Source organism: Notolepis coatsorum, assembly GCF_963971535.1.
Source record: "Notolepis coatsorum genome assembly, chromosome: 5".
NCBI classification, from domain to species: domain Eukaryota; kingdom Metazoa; phylum Chordata; class Actinopteri; order Aulopiformes; family Paralepididae; genus Notolepis; species Notolepis coatsorum.
Window position 1 is genome coordinate 3,305,281 of NC_140169.1, and position 24,021 is coordinate 3,329,301.

Consider the following 24,021-nt stretch of genomic DNA (forward strand, 5'->3'; position numbering starts at 1 on the left):
CAACCTCACATCCCACTCCCTGACACTCGGCACTGGTGCCCCACAGGGCTGCGTCCTTTCCCCCTGGCTCTTCTCCATCTACACCAACCAACTCATCTCCCTGGACAGCTCAGTAAAAATCTTTAAATATGCACACGATACCACCATCCTCGGCCTGATCACAGACAATGACGAGAACTCATAACGGCGAGAGGTGGACGTGGCGGGCCACATTTGGCCCGCGGGCCATGAGTTTGACACCTATGTGCTAGATCCATTTTCCCTTTGTATGACGCAATAACGTTACAAGATATCTCTGGCGGAGCTTTTTCCCCGATGCACCGAGTGCCACTTCCGGTTTAGAGTGGAGTGTAACTCGCCCGAAATCCACCAGGCAGCGGTATTGAGGCGTTGCAATATCAGACAGGGTCCAGCTGGCTCCCGGAGGCTTCCTGGATGAATTATTAATGCCAATAGCGAATAAAAAAAATAACGATCATAAAAACGAGTTTACTCGTTGTTGGCACTCAACGCATGGCGGCCAACAACGAGTATACTCGTTATTGGCAATTAATGTGTTAAAATATATCGTGATAATTATCGTTATCGTTTTATCGCCCAGCCCTATACTTAGCAGTGTTTCTCATCTGTTTATCTGACATACATTATCCTAGTTTAGCTTGGCTTAGGGCTTAGTTTTTTTCAAGGTGGAGCGCTTTGAATTTTTATTTTTTTTTTTAAAGCTCGGAGCGTTTTCATGGGTCTCGCGACTGCCGTGGCTCCGCCCCTTCCTCGATGTTGATTACCTTGATGAGCGCGCTCCTTTCCAAAAGTTTAACTACTTTCAACTTTATGCGCTGGGAGCGCTCCGCCCAAAACCGCTGCCGCCGAGAGCTCATAAACACGAGCCGCGGCGCTGGGAAGAGGAGCGCGCCTGTTGCGCCTGTAGCATAGAAATTAATGACAGGAAGGAGCTGACAACTCATAAAACGTCCGCTATGGACACAAGCCCTTAGGAGTCCATGGTAAAGTTGTATTATTTGCAGTTTACCAACAGTTCTTTTTCAATCTTCTGTAGATGTCCATGATATTGCATTTAGTTGTATTCTCATTTAATGTAGTGTACTTTCTGACAAGGACTTAGTTTGTCCAATGCAACGCTGTAAACACCACTTGGAAGACAAACATCTGATTGGCCAAAAACAACACCTGCCTTCATCAATAACCATCGTTTTGGCCATAAAATGAAATTCAATATCATAGGCTTATATTCATAGATCAGAACTATAGCAGTGTATCTGTCTATATATACAGTATACACCCATGTGTTTTTCAGTTCTTATGAACATCTCCTTCCTGTCAGGATGTTCCTTCCTTTCCAATTTGTTAGCCTAGGAAAAGAGCGCTGCCTGTATAGCTGGTTAACACGTTGAGTGCCAACGACGAGAAATCTCGTAATTAATCGTTATCTTTTTTATTAACGATTTTCATACATTTTTCATCACTCTAGCCTCACGTTACCATTGGGACTCTCTCTGAGCTCGACCAGGGAAAATACCGCCCCCCTATCGTCTCTCCGGATGGTATTGCACCCATTGGATTGGACTGAATGAAATGGATGGGAAAAAAAGAATCCGGAATCCACATTTTACTTATCAGGTATGTAAGATCAGACGATCCCTTCATTGCCCACCCTCAGAACAGCGTGGATTATGTGTTTCCAGTACCCAGCGTTGGATCAATAAACGCAATTGATATTTGGAATGGCGATCAGGAATTGGAATACTCTTTTTGGAGAACATCTGATCTGAGGTAAGGAATCAATTTTACCAGTCTTGGGGTAATCAGACTTTTTTTCACATATGTGACTAGGGATGGGAATTGATAGGATTTTATCGATACGATTCCATTATCGATTCTGCTTATCGATTTGATTCTTTATCGATTCCCTTATCGATACCTGATCAATTTATAATTAACATAAATAAATTGGAAATGCAACAGAACTACATTTACATTTAGTCATTTAGCTGACGCTTTTATCCAAAGCGACTTACAAGTTCTGTACGACAAGCCATCATGAAGGGCACAACTCTATCAGCTGAGCAACAATGTTCATCAAAGTGTTGAGTGCTACAGTGTAGGTTCGTTTATTAGGACAAGTGCATGACAGTACGGTTAGTTAGGGTTCGATATTTCTTTTTTTATTCAGATAATGGTTGAAGAAGTGCGTCTTTAGTCGATTTCTGAATGTCATTTATTGTTGAGCCCCCATGTCAGAAAAATACAAAAACTGTAAAAAATAAAACATTAACTATAGCCTACACTTAAATAAAATAATGTATTTGAGATTCTCTTAAAATGTATTTTTTTTTTATTCTTAAACTAATTTAATCTATTGAATAACAGGTCGTTATTCCTCTGACTTCTGTCTCACACACACACACACACACACACACACACACACACACACACACACACACACACACACACACACACACACACACACACACACACACACACACACACACACACACACACACACACACACACACACACACACACACACACACACACACACACACACACACACACACACACACACACACACACACACACACAGAGCTCCCTCCCCGGGCCCCTGTCCTATAAGGTATTGGCTTGTGTTGCTACACGGACACATTTGTATGTTGCACCACCACGGTACTTACTGGCTTACAGTGTACAGACTAGTAAACAAACACTCCGTCTATTATATGTGAACTAAAGAGTACAAGGTTTACACAACAGCCCCCACCTGCTGTTTTATTGTATTTGTACCTGTACTATCCGCTGTCAGCTGTTTATCTCTCTTTGTGAGCTTGATTAAATAGCGTTAGCTCACGTTAGCTAGCGTTAGCTCCGCGGCTAATTTTAGCTCACCCTGAACTAAATCAATGACTAGGTTCTAAAGCATTCAAGTAGTTTTCACTGCACATAGAAGTAGCCAAACAGTGGGAGCATTTCGGGAGCATATTACCAAAACCCAGGCAATTTCGAGCCCTTAAGGAATCAAATAGAGTCTGCCATGGCTACATGGTAACGCTAACGTTATTGCGCAACTGTAGGAATAACCTGGCAGCGATAAGGGAATCGAAAGTCACGGGAGCCACACGGTTCCAGGCATCGACCAATTAGGAACCTTTCGATTCCCATCCCTATATGTGACCCCGCCCAGCGTGCGCGCCTACAACTCGGCGCCCCAGGTTCCTGACAAGAGGTGAAAGTATTATTTTAATTTTTTTCATTCCGTTTATTTTTTTTTTTATATACTTACAGTTCGAGGGTTGAACAACATATGTAGTATAACAGCGAACATATATAATAACTAATTGTGTTTAAATTGTGTTTAAAAATGGCTCCTTGAGACAGACTCTGATCCTCTCTCACGAAGCCGTGGGGGCTGTCTCATCGGGCTGTCCCATTTTTGCATGTGAAAGGCTGCTGTTAATGTGAGGTACGCCCAGTGCCGCCCACACTACACTAGTGTGTTTATACACAGAACCTGTAGCCCAGTCAGAACACTTTTTTGCTGCTCAGATAACATGGCCGCACAGAGATTATCAGCTGCTCTTAATAGAGGGAGAGATGGAATGATTATCGACTCATCTGCGTTAATGAATGACCACATAACTGATTACATGACTGACAGCAACGACGGTGGTGACCGACCAGCTCTTTCATCCGACGTTGAGGACACCGAGGGGCCAGGCGTCATTGTGCCAGATCCAATCGAACCTACCGACGATGGTGAAACAGAAGAAGACGGAGACATTTGCGTTGAAACTGTAGCATTGGGCTTTTCAGCTGAATCGACCATGCGATCAGTTGAAAAGATGTCTGGTTTAACGGTGGAGGGTGAAATAGAAGAGGAACTCCGAAAGATACACGCTTTCGACTGCAAGTGCCAGACACGCCGAAAGGAAAATTCCGAACGATCTGCCCTGTCTCGTTATAAAAACTGTCTGTTGAGATAATCTACCAAAACAGATTGGACACCGCGTTGTTGACACCAAGAGAAAGGGACTGTTGTGTGTCTGTTGTCCATTATTGGAACATGCCAAAATGTTTCAGAGATGACGCAAAGTACAAAGAGAGTCAACGCTGTACGTGTGGCTTCAAGAACAACGTATAGATTTCACAACGTTGTTGTCTGTCGTCCAACGTTCTGTTTCATTTATGGGTAAGTGTCTTTATGCTTGTATATTGTATTGGACGTAGATGTATTGTATTGGACGTATATGTATGTTTAGCAATAGGTTTAAATAGGTTTAAAGTGTAGAGATAGTCGTCGAATCCTATGCTACCCCTGCGATGGCCATTTTGGATATTATGATGGGTAGTGTAGTTTTTGTGCGGCCATTTTGTAATGCACATCGCTAGGATTTGAATTCTTAAAAACTACACCTGAATGTAAACAAGAGTGATTGATTGAAACGTTTATTAACAGATTGCAGAATGGGTACAGTACAGCTCAATACATACAATTGTTAAGGGGATGCAGACCAGAGAAAGACTTTCATCTTGTTTACATCAGGGTCCCCCATTTTCAATTCATCATAACATAATATATGACATACATGACATACAGATAGACAGTGTGTACAATGTGTGTTTCATTCATTAATTCTCTTCCCTATTGTTAACATTTTTGTTTAGGATCAGCGATGCTCTTCTCAAAAGCCTTTTCAAACACTACAAGACAGATGGCCTCACACCGCGTGAGAGGAAGAAACAACCGAGAAATCACAAGCGTTTTTTGTCTCTTTTTGACGTAAAAAGGGTTGTGAAATTTCCATGGATCTGTCTCTAGGCCCTTCCGCACCTGCAAGCCAAGATATCACGATGCACTACAGCTTTGATTACGCACAGCAGGTGAATATCCAATATAATGTTGCTTTTTGTTGTTAAAGGAACACTTACAGGAACGTTTGAGTTGTATTTGGAGTTGTATTTGGTGACTGTAGGACCCTGTAGGGAACATCACCAAATACAACTCCAAAACTCCAATTCAATTATTTTTTATTTCTCCACGTGGTGAATACACAGGTCACAACATGCTTACAGGAACGTTTTGGAGTTGTATTTGGTGACTGTAGGACCCTGTAGGGAACGTCACCAAATACAACTCCAAAACTCCAATTCAATTATTTTTTATTTCTCCACGTGGTGAATACACAGGTCACAACATGCTTACAGGAACGTTTTGGAGTTGTATTTGGTGACTGTAGGACCCTGTAGGGAACGTCACCAAATACAACTCCAAAACGCCAATTCAATTATTTTTTATTTCTCCACGTGGTGAATACACAGGTCACAACATGCTTACAGGAACGTTTTGGAGTTGTATTTGGTGACTGTAGGACCCTGTAGGGAACGTCACCAAATACAACTCCAATTCAATTATTTTTTCATGAATCACTCGCCAAACATAAAAAATACTTGCATTTGGCTAGTAAAGTGGCCTAATTTCCTCCCCTGTTCCCTTATTTCAATGTCCTTTTTTCTTTTTCTTCTTTCTCTGTCAGGTACATTTCCCATCTCACCCTTTTCAAGTGGGTCCCATCTTTTTTCAAACACCGCGCAAATGTGGCCTGTTCGGTGTCCACTGTGAAGGGCTGACGAAGCAGGTGAATTACCTGATTGATGAAGGGATGTCAACTGGTAAAGGCAGCAACGGCGTTATCAGCTATGTGGATCATTTCTTCACCAACTATGGAGTTGGAGAAAAATCAGTGGACCTGCACTGCGACAATTGCTCCGGGCAAAATAAAAACAACTATGTCTTGTGGTATTTTGCCTGGCGCACGATTCACAAACTCCACCTGCAGCTTGGCCTCCACTTCCTGATTGCAGGCCACACTAAGTTTGGCCCCGACTGGTGCTTCGGTTTGATCAAGCAGGTCTACAGGAAGACTGCGGTCGACACCCTGGCAGGCATTGCAGACATCGTCAGGAAAAGCTCTGCAGTGAAAGGAGTCAATATCCCCCAACTTGTGGGTCTCGAAGATGGCACAGTGTTTGTGCCAAGCTACGACTGGCAACGACATCTGGGAGGCTTCTTCAAAAGATTCCCACAAATAAAGAAATACCAGCACTTCAGCTTCGATGCCAACAGTCCTGGCATGGTGACAGCGAAATTACACCGTGACGATACAGAGCCATTCACGTTTCAGCTGTTGAAAGACTCAAAACGCTACCCAACCATCTCTGGTTTTCCAGTCCTCCCCCCACCTGGACTAGACAACGACCGACAGGAATATCTTTATAAGGAGATAAGACAATACTGTTCTGATGCCGCAAAAGACATTACATGCCCACTCCCAACGTCTAGAGCACCTCAGAACAAGAAGACTGTACGATGTTCGATACCATGGAGAAGACACATGGATGTAGAGCACACACACACACACACACACACACACTGTACTAGCAGTCACTTTAACATGAACACACACACACACACTCATGCTGCACACGCTCACAATGTAAAGTCACTTTAAAAAAATTCAACAAGAACAGGAGTGATTCTTGTATAGTAAAAGCTTTTGTAAAACTCATGTACATATACCTGATATGTCTTACTCTTATTACTTGTATTATTGCACAATGTCGCATTCTCATCCTATTGGATTCTTATTATTGCATTCTTGACTTGACTTGATAGTATAGTAGTACTAGTATAGCATAGGGACATAGAAGAATTGTATTGTTGTGTACCGGTACATGTACATTATATTTTTATTATTATTACTATTGTTTTATTGCACAATCGTAGCGGGCATGGCCAACCGCATTTCACTGTATGCCCTGGTATGTATGCAATGAATTAAAAAAAATTCACTTTAAACTAAATGGAAAGGTCACTTTAAAGGAAAGAACCGATGTGGTTCTTGTATAGTTTAGATTATTGTAGTATAGCATGACAGAGTTGAAACTGTATATTGTATTAGCATGTCTATTTTTATCATGCACATCTTATGCCTTCTTATTACCTGTTTATGTATTTTATTATTAGTATTATTGCACAATCGATGCAGGCATGACCACCCGCATTTCACTGTATGCCCTGGTATGTATGTGACGAATAAACCTCTTGAATTGATTTGATATTGTCTGCTGATTTTCGTCCAGTTGTCACATGAAAGGTGGTAACAAAGACTGATAACAATAATAATAATAGGCTACCGGTTTTAGGTCCAATTAATATAATAAGCAATGTGAGAAGATGCAATCTTTATCTTAGCGAGTTTTGTATAAAGCTCACGGTACATCACCGGGCTGCCCTGGACTCATACACCAGTCTCCAGAACAAACCACAACACTGCATCGCATACTGCGGAATAAAGGCATTTTTGGCAGATGGAAATGTAGGCTACATGACATAACATTTAATGGGGGCAGAGGTAATGCCACACTAGAAGATATTCCATGTTTATCACCTCATGCTTCCCTCCTTGGGACCTGTTTCAGAACCACAACCCAAGATGCTTCTATCCACCTATACGACTCAGGACCCAAGAAGCTTCTATCCACCTATACGACTCAGGAACATGGCGTTCTGTCTCAATCTACACACAGTGGTGGCATTGTTCCGCCTTTGCTGGGTTCAGTGTAAATAAGCAAAGCCGGCAGAATGAGGGGTCTTCTTTAATGCATTATTATTTATTGCATTTCTGTGTAAAAAAGGCTCGTGTCTATCACTCCGCTGGCCAGTTCTACCAACTATGCATTAAAATTCCCTGCGGTCAACATAATTTCTTCCTATTTTGGTTGTAATTGTGTAATGATAGATGTATAACCTGAACACCGTACATATCTGTTTTCAGGAAACACTGGGCTATACAAATAATATGCTGTGATGTCACATGAATGTATAAATATATGGCCATGCATTTAATCTCTCTTTTTTTATAAAATCATTATAGCCAACATGCAATATATCCCATTGATTGGTACAATGGGACAGACATTTGTTTTATACAGCTATAACCTGCATTCTTTCAAATATATCATTAATCAATAAAACAGATATTGGAATACACTATGTAGCCTGTGTCTAATGAATAATGCTGCGAAAGATTGGACACAACACAAGCTGTGTAAACAAATAGGTCAATATAATTTAATTTAATAAATAAAGGTTTTCAATTCAATTCAATAACTGAAATATACATTATTCAGACTAGTAGTTATATTAATACTACAATACAAAATGTTTGATTTTGTATCTGATCTGTCATGACAGCATGGCTGTCACAGCACTTAATTATGTTAATACTATTCAGGGGAGAGGTGTGGCTGGGAGGTATTGTTTACGCCCAGCAGAATCCTGGCGAAAGGTGTCAAATCTTTAAGAGCTGTTTTCTCTGCTTAAGTCTCTGGGGAAAAAAGACTGCTACAAGATTTAAAATTAGCACATCACAATAATAACATTCTCAGATTTCAAAGTATGACATCATTTGAAAGCTTACATTCTGTACTTTCACAATCTGGAAGAATCTGGAAAATGAAAATATAGACATGTGGGCTAAAGCACTGGTCGGGGTCACATATCTCAACGTGTCCCATTATGTGTGTGTTGATCAGGAAATGGATAATCCATTTTTCAGCCTGATTCTCTAGCGTGCATAAGTACACATATACTATCGATAATCTAGCGTTTATTTGAAAACGATTCATAAATAGGCCGAAAAATGACGACGTGGTTTGCGTATTCCACTAAAGAGCTATTATCTCAGAATCTTTTTTTTTAACATTTCCAAAAACAAGCGTTTTTCAAAATGGTATAAAACGGAAATGTACAGATTAACAAAACAATCCGTTTCGACAATGTTGACTGCAAACAAGTCATTGATAAGCGACGGGCGTATTAGACACATATAATAGACAGCCATAATTTAAGATATAGTTTATGCGTTGAATAGAGAATAGAGTGCTGGCACTCAAGCGCAAATTCTAGCGCCCCCTGCTGGCACTCAAAGTGTTAAGGACTGGTGGTTATTGCTTGGCTCTCTGTGTTCCTGATGAATTTCAACTGAAAAGTTAGACCTTTGTTTGTTAGGATGAATGTAAAATGTACTGATATTTCTTTCCTTACTTTCCCTCCAGATTGGTCTGAATATGACTACCCATCATAGCCTCTCACACCTTGGTTGGAGAGAACTGTCTGTCTGTTTGGTGGACTGCATGAAACCGTCACAGCTGGACCAGGAGAAGGGCTGTTTGGACTGCATGGAAACAAGTATGGAAATGTTGACTTTAATCTGTAAACATTATGACTTTATAAGTGTTGACTTTAACCTCTTAAGTAGGGCTGCAACTAACGATTACGTACGGCTCAATACACAATTGTTAAGGGGATGCAGACCAGAGAAAGACGTTTGTCTTGTTTACATCAGGGTCCCCCATTTTCAATTCATAGTGATAAGATCAGACGGACTTCTAGGTATTTTGTTTGCTGTGTGTGAGGAGTGTGTGTATGTGTGAAACTTTATTTTAGATGGTGTACTGCATAATGCCATTAACTAGGGATGTCCGATATTATTGGCCTACCGATATTATCGGCCGATATCGGCATTAAAATGTGTTTTTTTTTACATTACTATAACCTTTATTTACCCAGACAAGCAAGTAAGAACAAATTCTGATTTTATTTATTGTCAAAAGTATGCATAATGTTGTGTTAATTCCACAACAAGAGATATGTAATGTTAATTACCTGAAATTATTCTGTTTTTTGGGGGGACGGACACCCTGCATATATCGGTATCGGTTGATATCGGTATCGGAAATTAAGAGTTGGACAATATCGGTATATCGGTATCGGTAAAAAAGCCAATATCGAGCATCCCTACCATTAACGATAAACCATGGGAAAGCTAGTTGGAACTTGGCTGGCTAGGCTACAGACGGCTCACGTTAGCACAGTGTCGTGTTTTTGCAGACTGACTAGCTATGTAAGATTGTGACACACACTGCCACATTGAGTATATGTTTATATAAAAGCAGCAACACTGTAAGCTTGGCGCTGTTATTTAGCTAACGTTACGTTACTTACAACATACCGCAGCCTCGGTATAACTGAAATGGCATGCAGCAAAGCTGTAAACTTGTGTTTAATTTGTATTTGTATTTATTGGTCTAAAATACAGAGACGGTGCATATTAAGGAACATTTGACTGTAAATATGCCAGTTTAGCCAAGTTGGCTAATTTTCAACTGTAGTCTCTGGGGCAGGTGACATGAGCACAACAATAATTAAAACATAGTACAATAATTAAAACACAGTAGGAATCAGTATAGGTTACAATACACTAAAATACATACAAATAAATACATTACAATACAACCCCTCAGTTAAAATGGTCGCACACTTGACCATCTCTCAACCATGATTTTAAGTTAGTTTTAAATGAAATGTAACTTTGATACTCCCTGAGCCGTGTTGGCAGACTGTTCCAGGTGTGGGCTGCTCTCACGGAAAAGGCTGTCTGACTAAAAGCAGACCTCCTGTTTGGGACTACACAGTCCCCTCTGACTACAGACCTGGTATATCTGTCAGCAGATGCTTTCTGTTTTATGAAAGTACAGAGGGGGGGAGGAGCCAAGCCATGTAGGATTTTATAGGTAAGGCAGGCATCTTTGAATTTGACATACATACAACATACCGCAGCCTCTATAAGCCTCAGCAATAGAGTTCGCGTAGCAAGCATTATCTATATCCATGAGACATTCTGTTTTCCCAACATGTAAGCTAACGTAAAAAATACAATACTATGGCTAACTATCTTAAACGTACCCATGTTCCGAAGTCACCATGGCTCCGGGACGGTGCATTCTTTCTTCTTCTTACCCGGGCCGTTGCTACAGAATTCAGTCAGACAATGGAAACGATACTGCCCCCAGCACTTCCTGTAGTGCATTGCAGTTACAAATGAACATTTGCGTCGCTGATTTTTTATATGACTCATCGACGCTAAAATTCCCCGTCTGCGATTTTTTATGATCTACGTCGTCGATTATGTTGACTAATCGTTGCAGCCCTACTCTTAAGCCAGACTCTCTAAATTCGCCTAAAAGTACATACCCAATGTTGGATTCTGGCAAACCACAATCAGCCACTTATCACCTCTTTATCTGTTGGCTGGCTCGGGTCATTTCTGCGTTGTGTTTTTATTTCTCCGACGTCTTCTCATACTGGCTGTACATCGTGGTCATTCCCCTTTAATGCAATCCGTAATCATAATAATTCACACCGTCAGACATGTTACTTTTCTCGGAACACGTTGTTTATTACATAAACAAAAGCCTCAGATGTTACCCATTTCGTATTGTCCTTGAAAAGTCTTTGATGGAACACTAAATTCATTATTCTATCGTCTCGTCTGCTGTTAGTCCGATGGTTCTGGGCCTTGTCGGAGCCCACCACCATTTCCCGTTAGCTGAAGCTAATGATGATGTGTCATCTCCCCTCCCCCACCGGCGAGGGTGAGAGAGGGATGAAAGTCTCTGATCAACGCGTGCGCTCTTCGGTGTGGTTAATTTATCATTATAACTGTACCCAGAAGAAAACTCACATTATATTATCTTCGCCATAGCAACGACAGGCCCCGCCCCTCTTCTTGCTGCCATGTGACGCGCTGTCATGGCAACTGCTGTTCACCCTCCACACACATTAAACGTCTGTTTCTAGTCTCTCTCTGACCATTCTGCTAATGCAATCCTGTTATTGGTATCTAGGGAGGGACTTCTATGGACGTCACCTCAGGGAATGTATTCCCAGTGTCAGAAATATTTTGTCTGTTACTATGCTTGAGTAAATTGTAATGAACCAAAGGAGAATATAATTTATTATTTGTTATTTTCTTTCCATCTTTGAAGGTGAATAACACCATGCTAACATTGACCAGACGTGAAATAGTCTACCCATATAAATCTGTATGATGGCATGTACAATAGTGCTGGATATATCCATTTATATATTTATATTTACTGCATATATATATATATATATATTAGGGCTGGACGGTATGGTCTAAAATGTATATCACGGTATAATTTGAAGCATAGACTGTAACGGTATATATCACGGTATATTCATTTATCTTAAAATGTCTATATAAATGCTTCTGAAGGGGTAAAACACTGGTATGGCAGCTATTACTGTACTCTTGTATTACTAGGACATATTTCATATAGTACAGAGGTATTTTAAGAACATTTATTGTGCAAAACCTTTTCTCAAGTTACTTCCATCTCTGAAAAACACTTTTTTTCATGAAATACAATCAAATCAAGCGGCACAAAGTGAAAATAAAAACTACAGCAGGACAGGAGGTTTCCTTCCCTCAAACACAATACAACTCAGAGAGAGAGAGACCTCATCAATATAACCCCCCCTTTCCTCACTAATGGAACTGGTGCCGCAGAGTCACGTTAGAACGCTAACGTGAGTTAGCTTAGCGGCTAACGTTAGCCCGTTGCTGTGCTAAAGCCAGCCTCCTTAGCCAAATTGAAATGCCAAAACTATATGGCAAGGTCCGTGAACAAGTGGAGAAAAACTCAGTACAATTAAACATGCAACGTGCAACGACCACTGCAAATGTCGAGTGAATCGACAAGTAACGTTAACGTCATTGCTACTGCTGTGACTAGCTGCTCTAGTCTACCGGTCACAAGGTATGAAGGTATAGTCAAAAGCCATACCGTAGGGCAATTTTTTTTTTTTTTATATTTTTTTTATTATTGCAAAACAAAAAATATTAAAAGTCAGTACTCAACACACAATGCATAATGAAACTTTCAGTAAAGGTGGTTAAAATACATGCAAGTACAGAAACAAGATAAAACAAAAATAGTCTATAATAACATTTTAACCGTATACAGTGTATATCCAGCGAAATTACAATTATATAAATGTTAGCATATAATATACCCCTAATACCTATTTTCTAAAACCCTACACATATATGCTCCAGCTCGAACCCCCCCCCTCCCGGACCCCCTCTTGGATAGTACCTCCATTATCCCTCACTCCTAACCAGACACTACCATTATAAGCTAGCTTTTATTCTCTCCACCACTTCTAACCACATTGACATTTTGGATTCATTGAGACCCAGAATTCTTGCTGTAGATATTTCTTGATATATCACATCGAGATATGTAAGAAACCACACTTTTCGGCACATTTTTTCCGGTTGAAACCAACGTGATGCGATCAGTTTTTTTTAGCTACTGTGATACCCGATAAAACCAATCTCTTTAGTTGTGGATTCACTGCAAACTCAAAAACATCATTCAATAGTAATACCGAGGGGTGTACAGGTATATTCCAAGATACGAGTATTGATAATTGTTGGGACACATCTTTCCAGAATGCCTTAACTGGTGGGCAGTCCCAATACATGTGCATAAATGTTCCTTCGTCCCCATTTGTACATTGGGAGCATTTGGAGTCTTGTTTAAGCCCCATTTTGCACAGCCTTATAGGAGTCAAGTATGTCCTGTGAATATAGTTCAGATTGATTTGTTGATGATCCGGGTTCCTTGATGTAAGTCGGACATTTGCCCAGGCTCCTTGCCAATCAAAGTCATTTTCCAGGTCTGGTATATCCCTCCTCCAGACAGTGTCTAGTTGAAGGGTTTCATACGAGGACGTTAGTAATTGATAATAAAAACCTGATACAAAACCTCCCAATGTTTCTCTTTCATAGAAAAATTTGTGGTATCTGTGGTGTTCAATTGGTATGAGTAATGGAACACCGTGAGACCTCAGACAAAGTCGTAACTGTATGTAAAAAAGCCATGTGGACTCGGTGAGGTTAAACTTTGTGCATATTTCGACATAACTACAGAGGCCCTGGTTATTAAAAATATCCCCTAATGAGTGTATGCCTTGCTCTTCCCATATAGGGAATCTTATAGGGCGTTTTCCCATTAAGAGTGCATTGTTATTGAATATTGGAGTGTGATTATGCCATTCTTGAGGGTTAGGATATTTCTTTTGTGTTTCCTGCCATGTTCTGATTGCATGGGTAATTATTGGGCCAAATTCTCGCTCACAATGCTTGATTGAAAGTTTAGTGTGTGCTATGTCTTTCAGTCTCTGTGGGGCTACTATGTTTTCTTCTAATTCTCTCCAAGATACCAAAGCCTGGGGGTCAAACCATATCTTCAATGGTCTTAATGTGAAAGCCTTAAAATATTGTAAAAAATCTGGAACTGCCATGCCACCGTCTGCTTTATTTCTCTGTGCGGTGGATCTTTTTATGCGAGGTGGTTTGTTATTCCAAATAAATTTGTATGTGGAGGTTTGTAATCTTTTCCAGTAGCCCTCTGGAGGAGGTAACGGAAGCATTGAGCTGAAGAAATTGATTCTTGGTAATACATCCATCTTAACTATTGATACCCTTGCCTGTACTGAGTTTTTAAGTTTTGCCCACCTGTCCAGGTCGTCTTTGATTTTGTTCTGTATTTTTGTGTAATTGTGCTTCACCGTTTGTCTTATGGTGGGAAATATTTCCACACCCAAGCATCTAAAATGTTTGACCATGGGTATCGCACCTGGGAGGGTTGTGTCTTTTTTTGCACTGATGTTAAGAGGAAGAAAAGCCGACTTAGGCCAATTTATTTTAAATCCCGATAAATCACCAAAGTTCTCTATCAACTTGAGTATATGCGGCAATGTGTTGTTGGGGTTTTGCATGAACAATATTACGTCGTCCGCATATAAACACATTTTATGTTGTGTGCCCTTGATTACTATTGGTTCTATGTGTTGGGATTGTCTTATAAATTGTGCTAAAGGTTCTAATGATAGATCGAATAGTCCGGGACTAAGAGGGCAACCCTGTCTGGCTGAGCGTGATACCGGAAAGATATCGGAGATGAATGTGCCTGTTGTAATCCTGGCCGATGGGTCCTTGTATAGTACTTTAATCATATCAATGAATCCTTTTCCTAACCCCATCCTTTCTAATACTGCCCATAGAAACGACCATTCCAACCTGTCAAATGCTTTCATAGCATCCAGGGATAGCATCGCCTTAGGTGTGGTGTCCTCTTTGTCTGCGTCTAGTACGTGCAGTATTCGCCTTATGTTATCATTGATCAGGCGACCTTTTATGAAGCCTGTTTGGTCCGGATGAACTAAAGACGTCATATGCTTTTGCAATCTGATGGCTAATATCTTAGAGTACAGTTTGACATCGGTTCCGAGGAGGCTTAAAGGTCGGTAACTACCGCACTCAGTGGGGTCTTTGTCTTTTTTGTGAACTGAAATGAGTGCGATATTTTGGTGTTTATGGAAGCTTCCCTCTTTGACGGAGTATAAGATCATATTTAGTAATAAGGGTCCAAATATGTCCCAGCAAGAAATGTACATTTCTGATGGGATACCGTCAATTCCCGGAGCCTTACCGTTTTTCATTCCGGATATGGCCTTCTTGAGTTCTTCTAATGTGATCGGTGCTTCTAACTGTTTAGCGTCGTCCTCCGAAAGTTTAGGGAGAGTAATTTGATTAACATATGTGTCTAATTTGTCTTGATCAAAGGTCGTTTCTGAATTATACAAATCGGAGTAGAATTCTTTGAATGTATCGTTTATTATTTTGGGTTCTGTTACTAGAGCTTGTTGTTTCCTAATGGCAGTTATATCTGCAAATTTTGCATTAATTCTTAATCGCATGGCTAATAGGTGACTAGGTTTAGATCCTTGGAAGTACTGCTGTTGTCTTGTGCTGCGTATTTGCAATTCCGATTTTTGTCTGTATATTGCTTTGATCTCTGTCTTTAGAATGTTAACTTGGTTTTCTAGTCTAGTAGAGTTGTTGTATTTTAAAGAATTAAAAAGCGTTGAGTAAAGCGTTTCCATTTCAGACAGTTTTGTGCATTGATTTTTGCGCAATATGGAGGAAAATCTATCCGTGAAATCCTTGATCATACTCTTTACCGACATCCATAATATTCTGGGATCTTGCACCGCGTTTGCATTATCCCGTAGGAATACTGTGAGAGCTTCTTTAATTTGTGTAATGAATTCCTTGTTGTTAAGCAGCATAGAATTAAAACGCCATCTTGGGGCCCGGGAAGATAGTGTACCAAATGTTGCTTTCAGGATTAAGTAGCAGTGATCTGATAGCGCATTGGGTGTCATTTCCACTTCATATTTATCAAATATTCTCGGGGATGCAAAGACGTAATCAATTCTGGATAGTGTGTTGTGTCTCGCCGAACGACAGGAGTACTTACGGGTCATGGGATTAAGTGAACGCCATAAATCAATTACCCCTGTTGATTTTGACCAATCTTTTAATGCTTTAGATGAATTTTTTTGTTCGCTGGAAAAGGCAAGGTAAGTTTTGTCCATCCTTGGGTTCCAAATGGCATTAAAATCCGCACCTATTATATATGAGTACTCGGGATGGTTTAACATTTCTCCGGTTAGTGAAGTGAAGAAACCCACTTCGTACAAATTTGGGGCATATACCGCTGCCAACGCAATTTTTCTGTTATTGTGTATAATCCTAGCTATAGTTATGCGCCCCTCAGCATCCGACCATACCCCTTTCAATTCGATATTTAATTTGCGTCTGACGACTATGGCTACCCCTCTAGTTCTCGTAACAAAAGAAGAGTGACTAATATTATGGTATATGTTATCCGCTAACGTATTTATGTCTTCCTCTAAAATGTGCGTTTCGCTTAATAGAGCCACATCCACATGTTCTTTTTTCATCAGCGTGAGCACGCTTTTGCGTTTGTGTTGTTTGTTTATCCCACCGGTGTTCCATACCATTATATTCAAACTAGCCATAATCTATGCATGTTTTTGTGTAGTTTTTGGTAATGCTTCTGGAGTGCGAAGCTACAATAGATGTACATCCAATTAATGAGGTCCCGTTGAGAGCTGAGCTTAAAAACATATATATATACAAATAAAAATCCCCTATTTTCCCCTCACCCAGAAAGTCGTACAGGCCTGTGTTCCAAAAACACATCCTCCGCGATTGACTTTCCCCCATAGTCCACCGGATTGCCCAAACTGAGCATTGTAATCTTAATCTTCCTATGCTAATTGCCATAGGATCTAACATTTCCATTCTATTGCAATAGAATGTCGCTTTTGGTCTTGCACCTTCCCTTACTGTAATGAAGTATTGTGATAAATGACAAAAAATAAAAAATAAAAAAAGAGAATAAACTCATCGACATATTCATTTGAACCCTCTACTAACGTGTAGGAAAAAAGGAAAAAAGGAAAAGATTGTAGAGCAATATTGACACCTTAATGTGAAGAACAGTGGAAAAGAACAATGTAAGTTAAAATATATATAAAAAATAGAGTAATGAGAAGAAAAAATAAAATAAAATAAAAATTAAAGGAAAGATATAGATAAGGAATGAGAGATAGAATAATTATCAACGTGGAGAAGCCACTAGAACCGAATTAACAGATTAGATAAAATAGAAAAGCAGAGCCTTTTAGAGCTTCAATGTGCCAGTCACTTCATCAATGGAGTGATTACTTAAATTGTTAGAATAACCTTGTAGTGTTCATACGTTTAGGTGTGGTTAATTTTTAAAGTATTATTAAGGACTGATTGAACTTCATTCAATTGATTATCTGCTATGTGTATACACACCGGATGTTTATTGTTAGAGTTGTAGGCCTTCGTTGTCATGGTGCCTTATATTCTAGAAGGTTGTAGAGTATACTAGTGCAATAGACTATTTTTATGTTCCAGAATGATCTAAGAGACCCAGGGCATTTGAGCGATAAACCCAGAATATTCCAGATAGATCTTTTTGCAATGATATGTATTTGTCTCCCCAGAGACCAGAGTCTGAAATTATAATGTATTACGAATCGTATTATACACAGTACACATTGTTATAGACGGCTTGCATATCGTCTGCTACCTTGATGAACACAATAAAGTCATTCTAACACTGGTATACATTGAGAAAGAGGCTTATCTGTTTTCGGCATTGTCGTCCTGCCTTGGGGTATTTGCTCCATTTCGATTCAGAAAATCCTCAGCTTCTTTAGGTGTGTATACACCAGACCTGTGGCCGTCACTGCCCACGAATGATAACAGCGCCGGGTATGATAGCCTTGGCTTGTGACCAGATTTGAACAGCTTTTGCATCACCTCCTTGTATGGTAGACGTCGAATGATGGCTTCTTTGCTCAAATCTTCGTAGATAAATATTGATTTATCACCATAATTCAGATTCCCACGTTGGATGCGAGCAAATTTGATGATGTCATCCCTTGTTGTAGTCTTCCGCAGAGTAACAATGATGACTCTTGGCCCGATGTTTCTTTGCCCCCGAGAACCGATTCTGTAAACATGGTCCACTTCTGGCACTGTGTTTGGATCGTTGTTACCCAAAATCGTTGATAGCACTGTTGGAAAGTTGGCATCTTCGCAATTTACTGCTTCATCAAGCCCTACAATGCGGATGTTATTCCGCCTGTGGTAGCGTTGGGATTCTAGTAGCCTCTCTGTCGCTTCGTTTTTAACCACTTGTATTTCCCCCCGGTATTCTTCTTTCACACTTTCTATCTCTTTTTCCATCTCTGTCATGCCACCTTCATTCGCTTTGACTGCCTGTGTAATATCTGTCACCGTATTCTCCACTGACGTGATTCGCTTTGACTGTGCATCGATCGCTTTCTTGACTTCTTCTAATTTCTCATCGATGCGATCGAATTTAGCATCGACGTTTGCTTCGAGCGCCTTGATGTGTGTAATCTGTTCTTTCATCAGATTAGACTGTTCTATCATCAGGTTAGTCAGTGTGTTGAAATCGGGTGGAGTGGTAGTACTGCTTGTTTCAATTGGCGACATAGATGCAGTGACGGTGACGGTGGAATTTTTTGCTATTTGTATTCTCTTATCCAGATTGGCTGCTCTCTCTTTCACGGAGCTTGATTCTGTCTCTTCTGTTATGTTGGCATCTATTAACTCTCTGTCGGGGACCGTAGTCGATGGTCCCGGTGTATTTTCCTCTTCGTTCTCCACGTCGGAGCTTGTCTCTGACGGCAGTTTACCCGCGTCGGCTGGTACGTGTCTTCTTGAGCGAGTATCTTTCTGCGGCCCTGGAGTTACCGTATCTTGTTTCTTTCCCTTATTTCCTCTATTCTTAGTCATGTTGTCTTTTGATATAGCCAGTAGAAGGTCTTATCAATACATACGATGTGGTCTAATCTCTTTTGATATTGTCCAAATAATGTTTTTAAACGAAATTACCGTTGGTGGGAGCGGAGCAGTTGCCAAATGCGTCTGCTACATATTACGCTAAACCGGAAGTCCCGTAGGGCAAATTTATACCGTTTATACCGTCCACCCCTAATATATATCCATATCTGTCTGAATATTAGGGATGCACTGAATGGGAAATTCTTGGCCGAAAATGATACCGAAAATAGGAAACAGTTGGCCGAAAACCGAATGCCGAAAGGCCGAAAATGATTAATATAAATATATATATAATGTATTTCTTTTTTTTCAGCTACCTGATTATGGCAAAATACATGATTATGGCAAAACTTCAACTTGAATAATATTAATACTCACTATTATGGGCCCATAAAACATTTATTCAGCACTTTTGAATGCATACATTAATTCCAGATTGACTGCTGAAAGATTGTACAATTTAAACATTTTCTCTTTGCATACAACAAAATGTGCATTAAAGTCGAGTGCATTTTCTTTTCTCTGTAGGATAACTACAACAAAGTGCATTCAGAACAAAGCCAAGGTGCTTTAAAACTGCATAACGATCTGCATAAAGACACACACAGGACTGTTATATTTACTACATCTCCCATGACTCTTAGCGGGGGATGACGTAGCTTACGAGAGATGGGTCAAAGAGGAATGGAAGCGTTAGCTAGCTTAACGCTAACGTTAGTTCAAAATGTTTTAACCGCGACGGGCATATAGTAATGGCGAGGATATAAAGCATGTTAAAGACGCATTTATTGGATGCGTTGCTCACGGTCGCGGAGTTTACATAGAAACAGCACGACTCCCAAGAGGAGTTAGTTATCACAGGCTGCAGAACGCAGGAAGAGCTGCCAAGCTGCTCACGTTACACGTTGCACGTTTTGATTACGTCATCACAACAACACTTTCAGTTACGAACGTTGCGTATCCCTGTTCTTTGACATTCAGTGATATATTTTCGGTGCTAAAACCCTTTCGGCCGAAAGAGCCTTTATAACCATTTTCGACGAGAATTTTCGGTGGACGAATTTTCGGTGCATCCCTACTGAATATACCTGCATATAATGCTTCCATATACAAGAGCACCCATAACAATTAAAGGAAAACTCCAACATTTTGGGAAATTAGCTTATTTAACATCTTCCCTGGAGTTAGACAAGAAGATACATACATTTTTCGTCTCTCTGCATGCATTGGGCTTAGGGAACGCCTGGAGTTAGTTATCACAGGCTGCAGAACGCAGGAAGAGCTGCCAAGCTGCTCACGTTACACGTTGCACGTTTTGATTACATCATCACAACAACACTTTCGGTTACGAACGTTGCGTATCCCTGTTCTTTGATATTCTGTGATATATTTTCGGTGCTAAAACCCTTTCGGCCGAAAGAGCCTTTTTAACCATTTTCGACCGATAATTTTCGGTGGACGAATTTTCGGTGCATCCCTACTGAATATACCTGCATATAATGCTTCCATATACAAGAGCACCCATAACAATTAAAGGAAAACTCCAACATTTTGGGAAATTAGCTTATTTAACATCTTCCCTGGAGTTAGACAAGAAGATACATACCTTTTTCGTCTCTCTGCATGCATTGGGCTTAGGGAACGCCTGGACCGTTAGCCTAGCTTAGCTTCATCACTGGAAGTGGGGCAGACATCTAGCCTAGTTCACTACAGTGAGGAAATGTACTCCAAATACAATCAAAATACAACTCTCAAACGTTCCTGTAAACATGTTGTGACCTGTGTATTTACCACGTCTCCCAGTCACACGAGTCACACGAGTCTCCCAGTCACACGAGTCACACGAGTCTCCCAGTCACACAAGTCTCCCAGTCACACCAGTCACACAAGTCTCCCAGTCACACAAGTCTCCAAGTCACAAGTCTCCCAGTCACACAAGTCTCCAAGTCACAAGTCACACGAGTCTCCCAGTCACAAGTCTCCCAGGGCTGAACTTTGAAGTTTTTTTTGGCAATCGAATTTTGATTTTAATTCGAAGCTTCGAGGGAAACATATATATATATATATTAATTTTAAAAATTTAAATTTTTTTTTATCTTATGTTGTGTGTAACTGAGGGGTACAATTCCCTGACTGTATTACTAGATATGATACTTACTACCACTACCTTTGTACTTAATATTCGGCCACCCAGTACTCGGCATAAATATATTATGATAAACACTCTCACGTAGATGAAACGGATCCAACACAAATGTACGAAGTCGAAGTATGTATTTATTCCTACACAGCAATGGTGTGTAGAGCAAGCACTTAATCACTTAATTACATTTATGAATTGAAATAGTATGCACTTTTATGGCAAAGAGTATTCGTCGGTATATCAATAGAGAATGTCCAATCTCTGATGGCGCAGGTGGTAAATATACGACCTGGAATAGTTAAGGAATAACAGCAACAGCAATGATACTTTAATGATTATAAGACTGGATACACTAAGGGGGGTAATCCGGTTGCTTGTAAGACAACAGGAGTAGGAGGGGGGGGGGGGGGGTAGAGTCTGGCTGCCTCGTCCGGCTAAGGGTATCCTGGGTGAACCCACAGTAGTGCAGTTCAATGCGCCAGCGATCCTTGGACCACAGATGAAAGCAGCTGGACTCTCTGTGGGCCGGCTCTCTCCGGTCCACGGGGGAGAGACGTGAAGCGACCTCGTCTTGCAGAGCGTCTCCTCACCTTGCGTCCTCTCCAGGGGGGGGGGGTTCCAACACACGGCAGTGTCGGGGGTCTTTATCCATGGAATAATCACTGTACACAAAGCATAATCCGTGCCTGGGAAGGCGGGCTGTCGTCGGTAGAATAATCCGGTATACAGGTCCACTCGCTCGTCGGCTCTGGGGCTCCTCGGATGCAGTCTCACATGGGGTCGACCATCCTGGATAAGCAGCCAGGTCTCTGCCCGAAACGATGGGGTGCTGGCTACGGTAGTATTCTCACCGCACGAAGCACTACATATGAATAGACTATTATTAGCTTAATAGACTACGTCCAACTCGACGATATAGTGCCAAATATGACTATTCAAATATTAATATACACGATGTCTCAATACCGATGGTAGGCCGAACTTGGCCTTACTCCCACACGTGGCGTCGCGGGGAGGCTTTACGTCTGTGACTCTATTGGAGGGTAAGAAACTGGACTGAAAAGGGAAGTCCTACTTTAGTAGCGCAGTATATATACGCACTATGAACAAATAGTACCGTTAGTGGTGCGGTAGCCAGATTCCTACGCGGAACTAGGACTTGTTCGTACATGTTGAGCGGTACGTTTGAACTGGGTCTGGGGGGTATGGCAGCCTGGCACCAAGGTCTCGACCAATAGTCGAATGGAGACTATTATGGGATGTTCAGTAGGCTAGAATGGATATTCAATGCATATTGTACAAGGAATATACAAGGGATATCAAGGAATATTAGAGAATATACAAATACAATTAAATATATATATATAAATAAATATATATATTCGGTTTAATCTGGCCCTTCACAACAGCCACCCCCTGATTGGTCCCAGACCTAATCAGTTAAGCAGAGACAGATTAATCGCGTTGTCTATTTACACATAAGGGTTTGCTGTAGGGGTCAGTCAACTTCACAAAGTCATAGGGTTATAGGGTCATGGTCATCATCGATTGTGTCTGGGAGTCGGGGCAGTTCTATGAGCCTCGCCACGGGACGGGTGTAAGTGCGACCCTGGACAAGCACTTCAGCTGCTCGGACCTTGCCGTCGGCACCGGTGATCACTTTGCTTACGCGGCCGGCCGGCCACATAGCTCTGGGCAGTGATTGATCAATAATCATGACGACTGTTCCTTCTGTCAAATTGTCTCTCTCCTTTACCCACTTCTGGCGGGTCTGTAGAGACGGTAGGTAGTGCAGTAGGAATGTCCTTTGTTGTGCACTCTCTATGGTAGTGCAATCATCTATGTTGGGGTCTGCGGAGATAACAGTGCTCAATCCACAGAACACAGGCTTCTTATTCTCAGCCTCCTCCTGACTGGCTTCCCTCGGGATAGGCGTGGGCCACTCTCCTTCCGGGAGCTTTAGGAATGCTGGGCCGTCACTGTAGACATTGCGACGGGTGAGGTCATCTAGGGGCATTCCCCGGGTGATGACGTCAGCTGGGTTCTGTTTTGTATCAACGTAGCGCCACTCTGTTTCTCCGGTTAACTCTTCGGTTAAGTCTTGAATCTCGGTGACTCTGACTACCACGAAGACTTTGTACTTGCATGAGTCCGATTTGATCCAGGCGAGTACTGTCGTGGAATCTGACCACAGGATTGTTCTAGACACCGGTATGGTGAGCTCACGTTGGATGAGCGTGGCTAGGTGCGCTCCGGCTAGGGCTGCGCAGAGCTCTAGACGTGGGATAGATTGTTGCTTGCGTGGGGCTATTCTCGAGCGGGCGAGGACAAATGCTGTGTAGATCTCTCCCCCCTGGTCTTGGGCCCGCAAGTAGGCTACTGATCCGTATGCGACCTCTGAGGCGTCACTGAAGACGTGTAAGTCCATTTTACATGTCTCTGGCCTCACCGTGGGTGGGAAGTAGCTTCGGCGCATATTAACGCCTGGGAGTGAGTGGAGCTCCATCTCCCACTCTCTCCAGGTGTATACAAGGTGTGCGGGAATGGGGTCGTCCCAGCCCTGGTCCTTGTCCCACAATGCTTGTACAATCATTTTTGCCCTGGTGGTGTACGGTAGAATACATCCTAGCGGGTCATATTGTCGGGCGA

The 24,021-nt window shown here is 41.3% G+C and overlaps 1 protein-coding gene across 1 annotated transcript in view; it reads left to right on the top strand.

Annotated features, from left to right (window-relative positions):
- LOC311229251 (uncharacterized protein) overlaps positions 1-24,021 on the top strand; it is a gene marked incomplete at its 3' end in the record, with an annotated part of 82,115 nt that overhangs the window by 20,453 nt on the left and 37,641 nt on the right. The window contains exon 2 of the mRNA XM_084315318.1: positions 9,130-9,262. Coding sequence (XP_084171444.1) covers positions 9,130-9,262 — 133 coding nt within the window. The remainder of the gene's footprint in view (positions 1-9,129; positions 9,263-24,021) is intronic.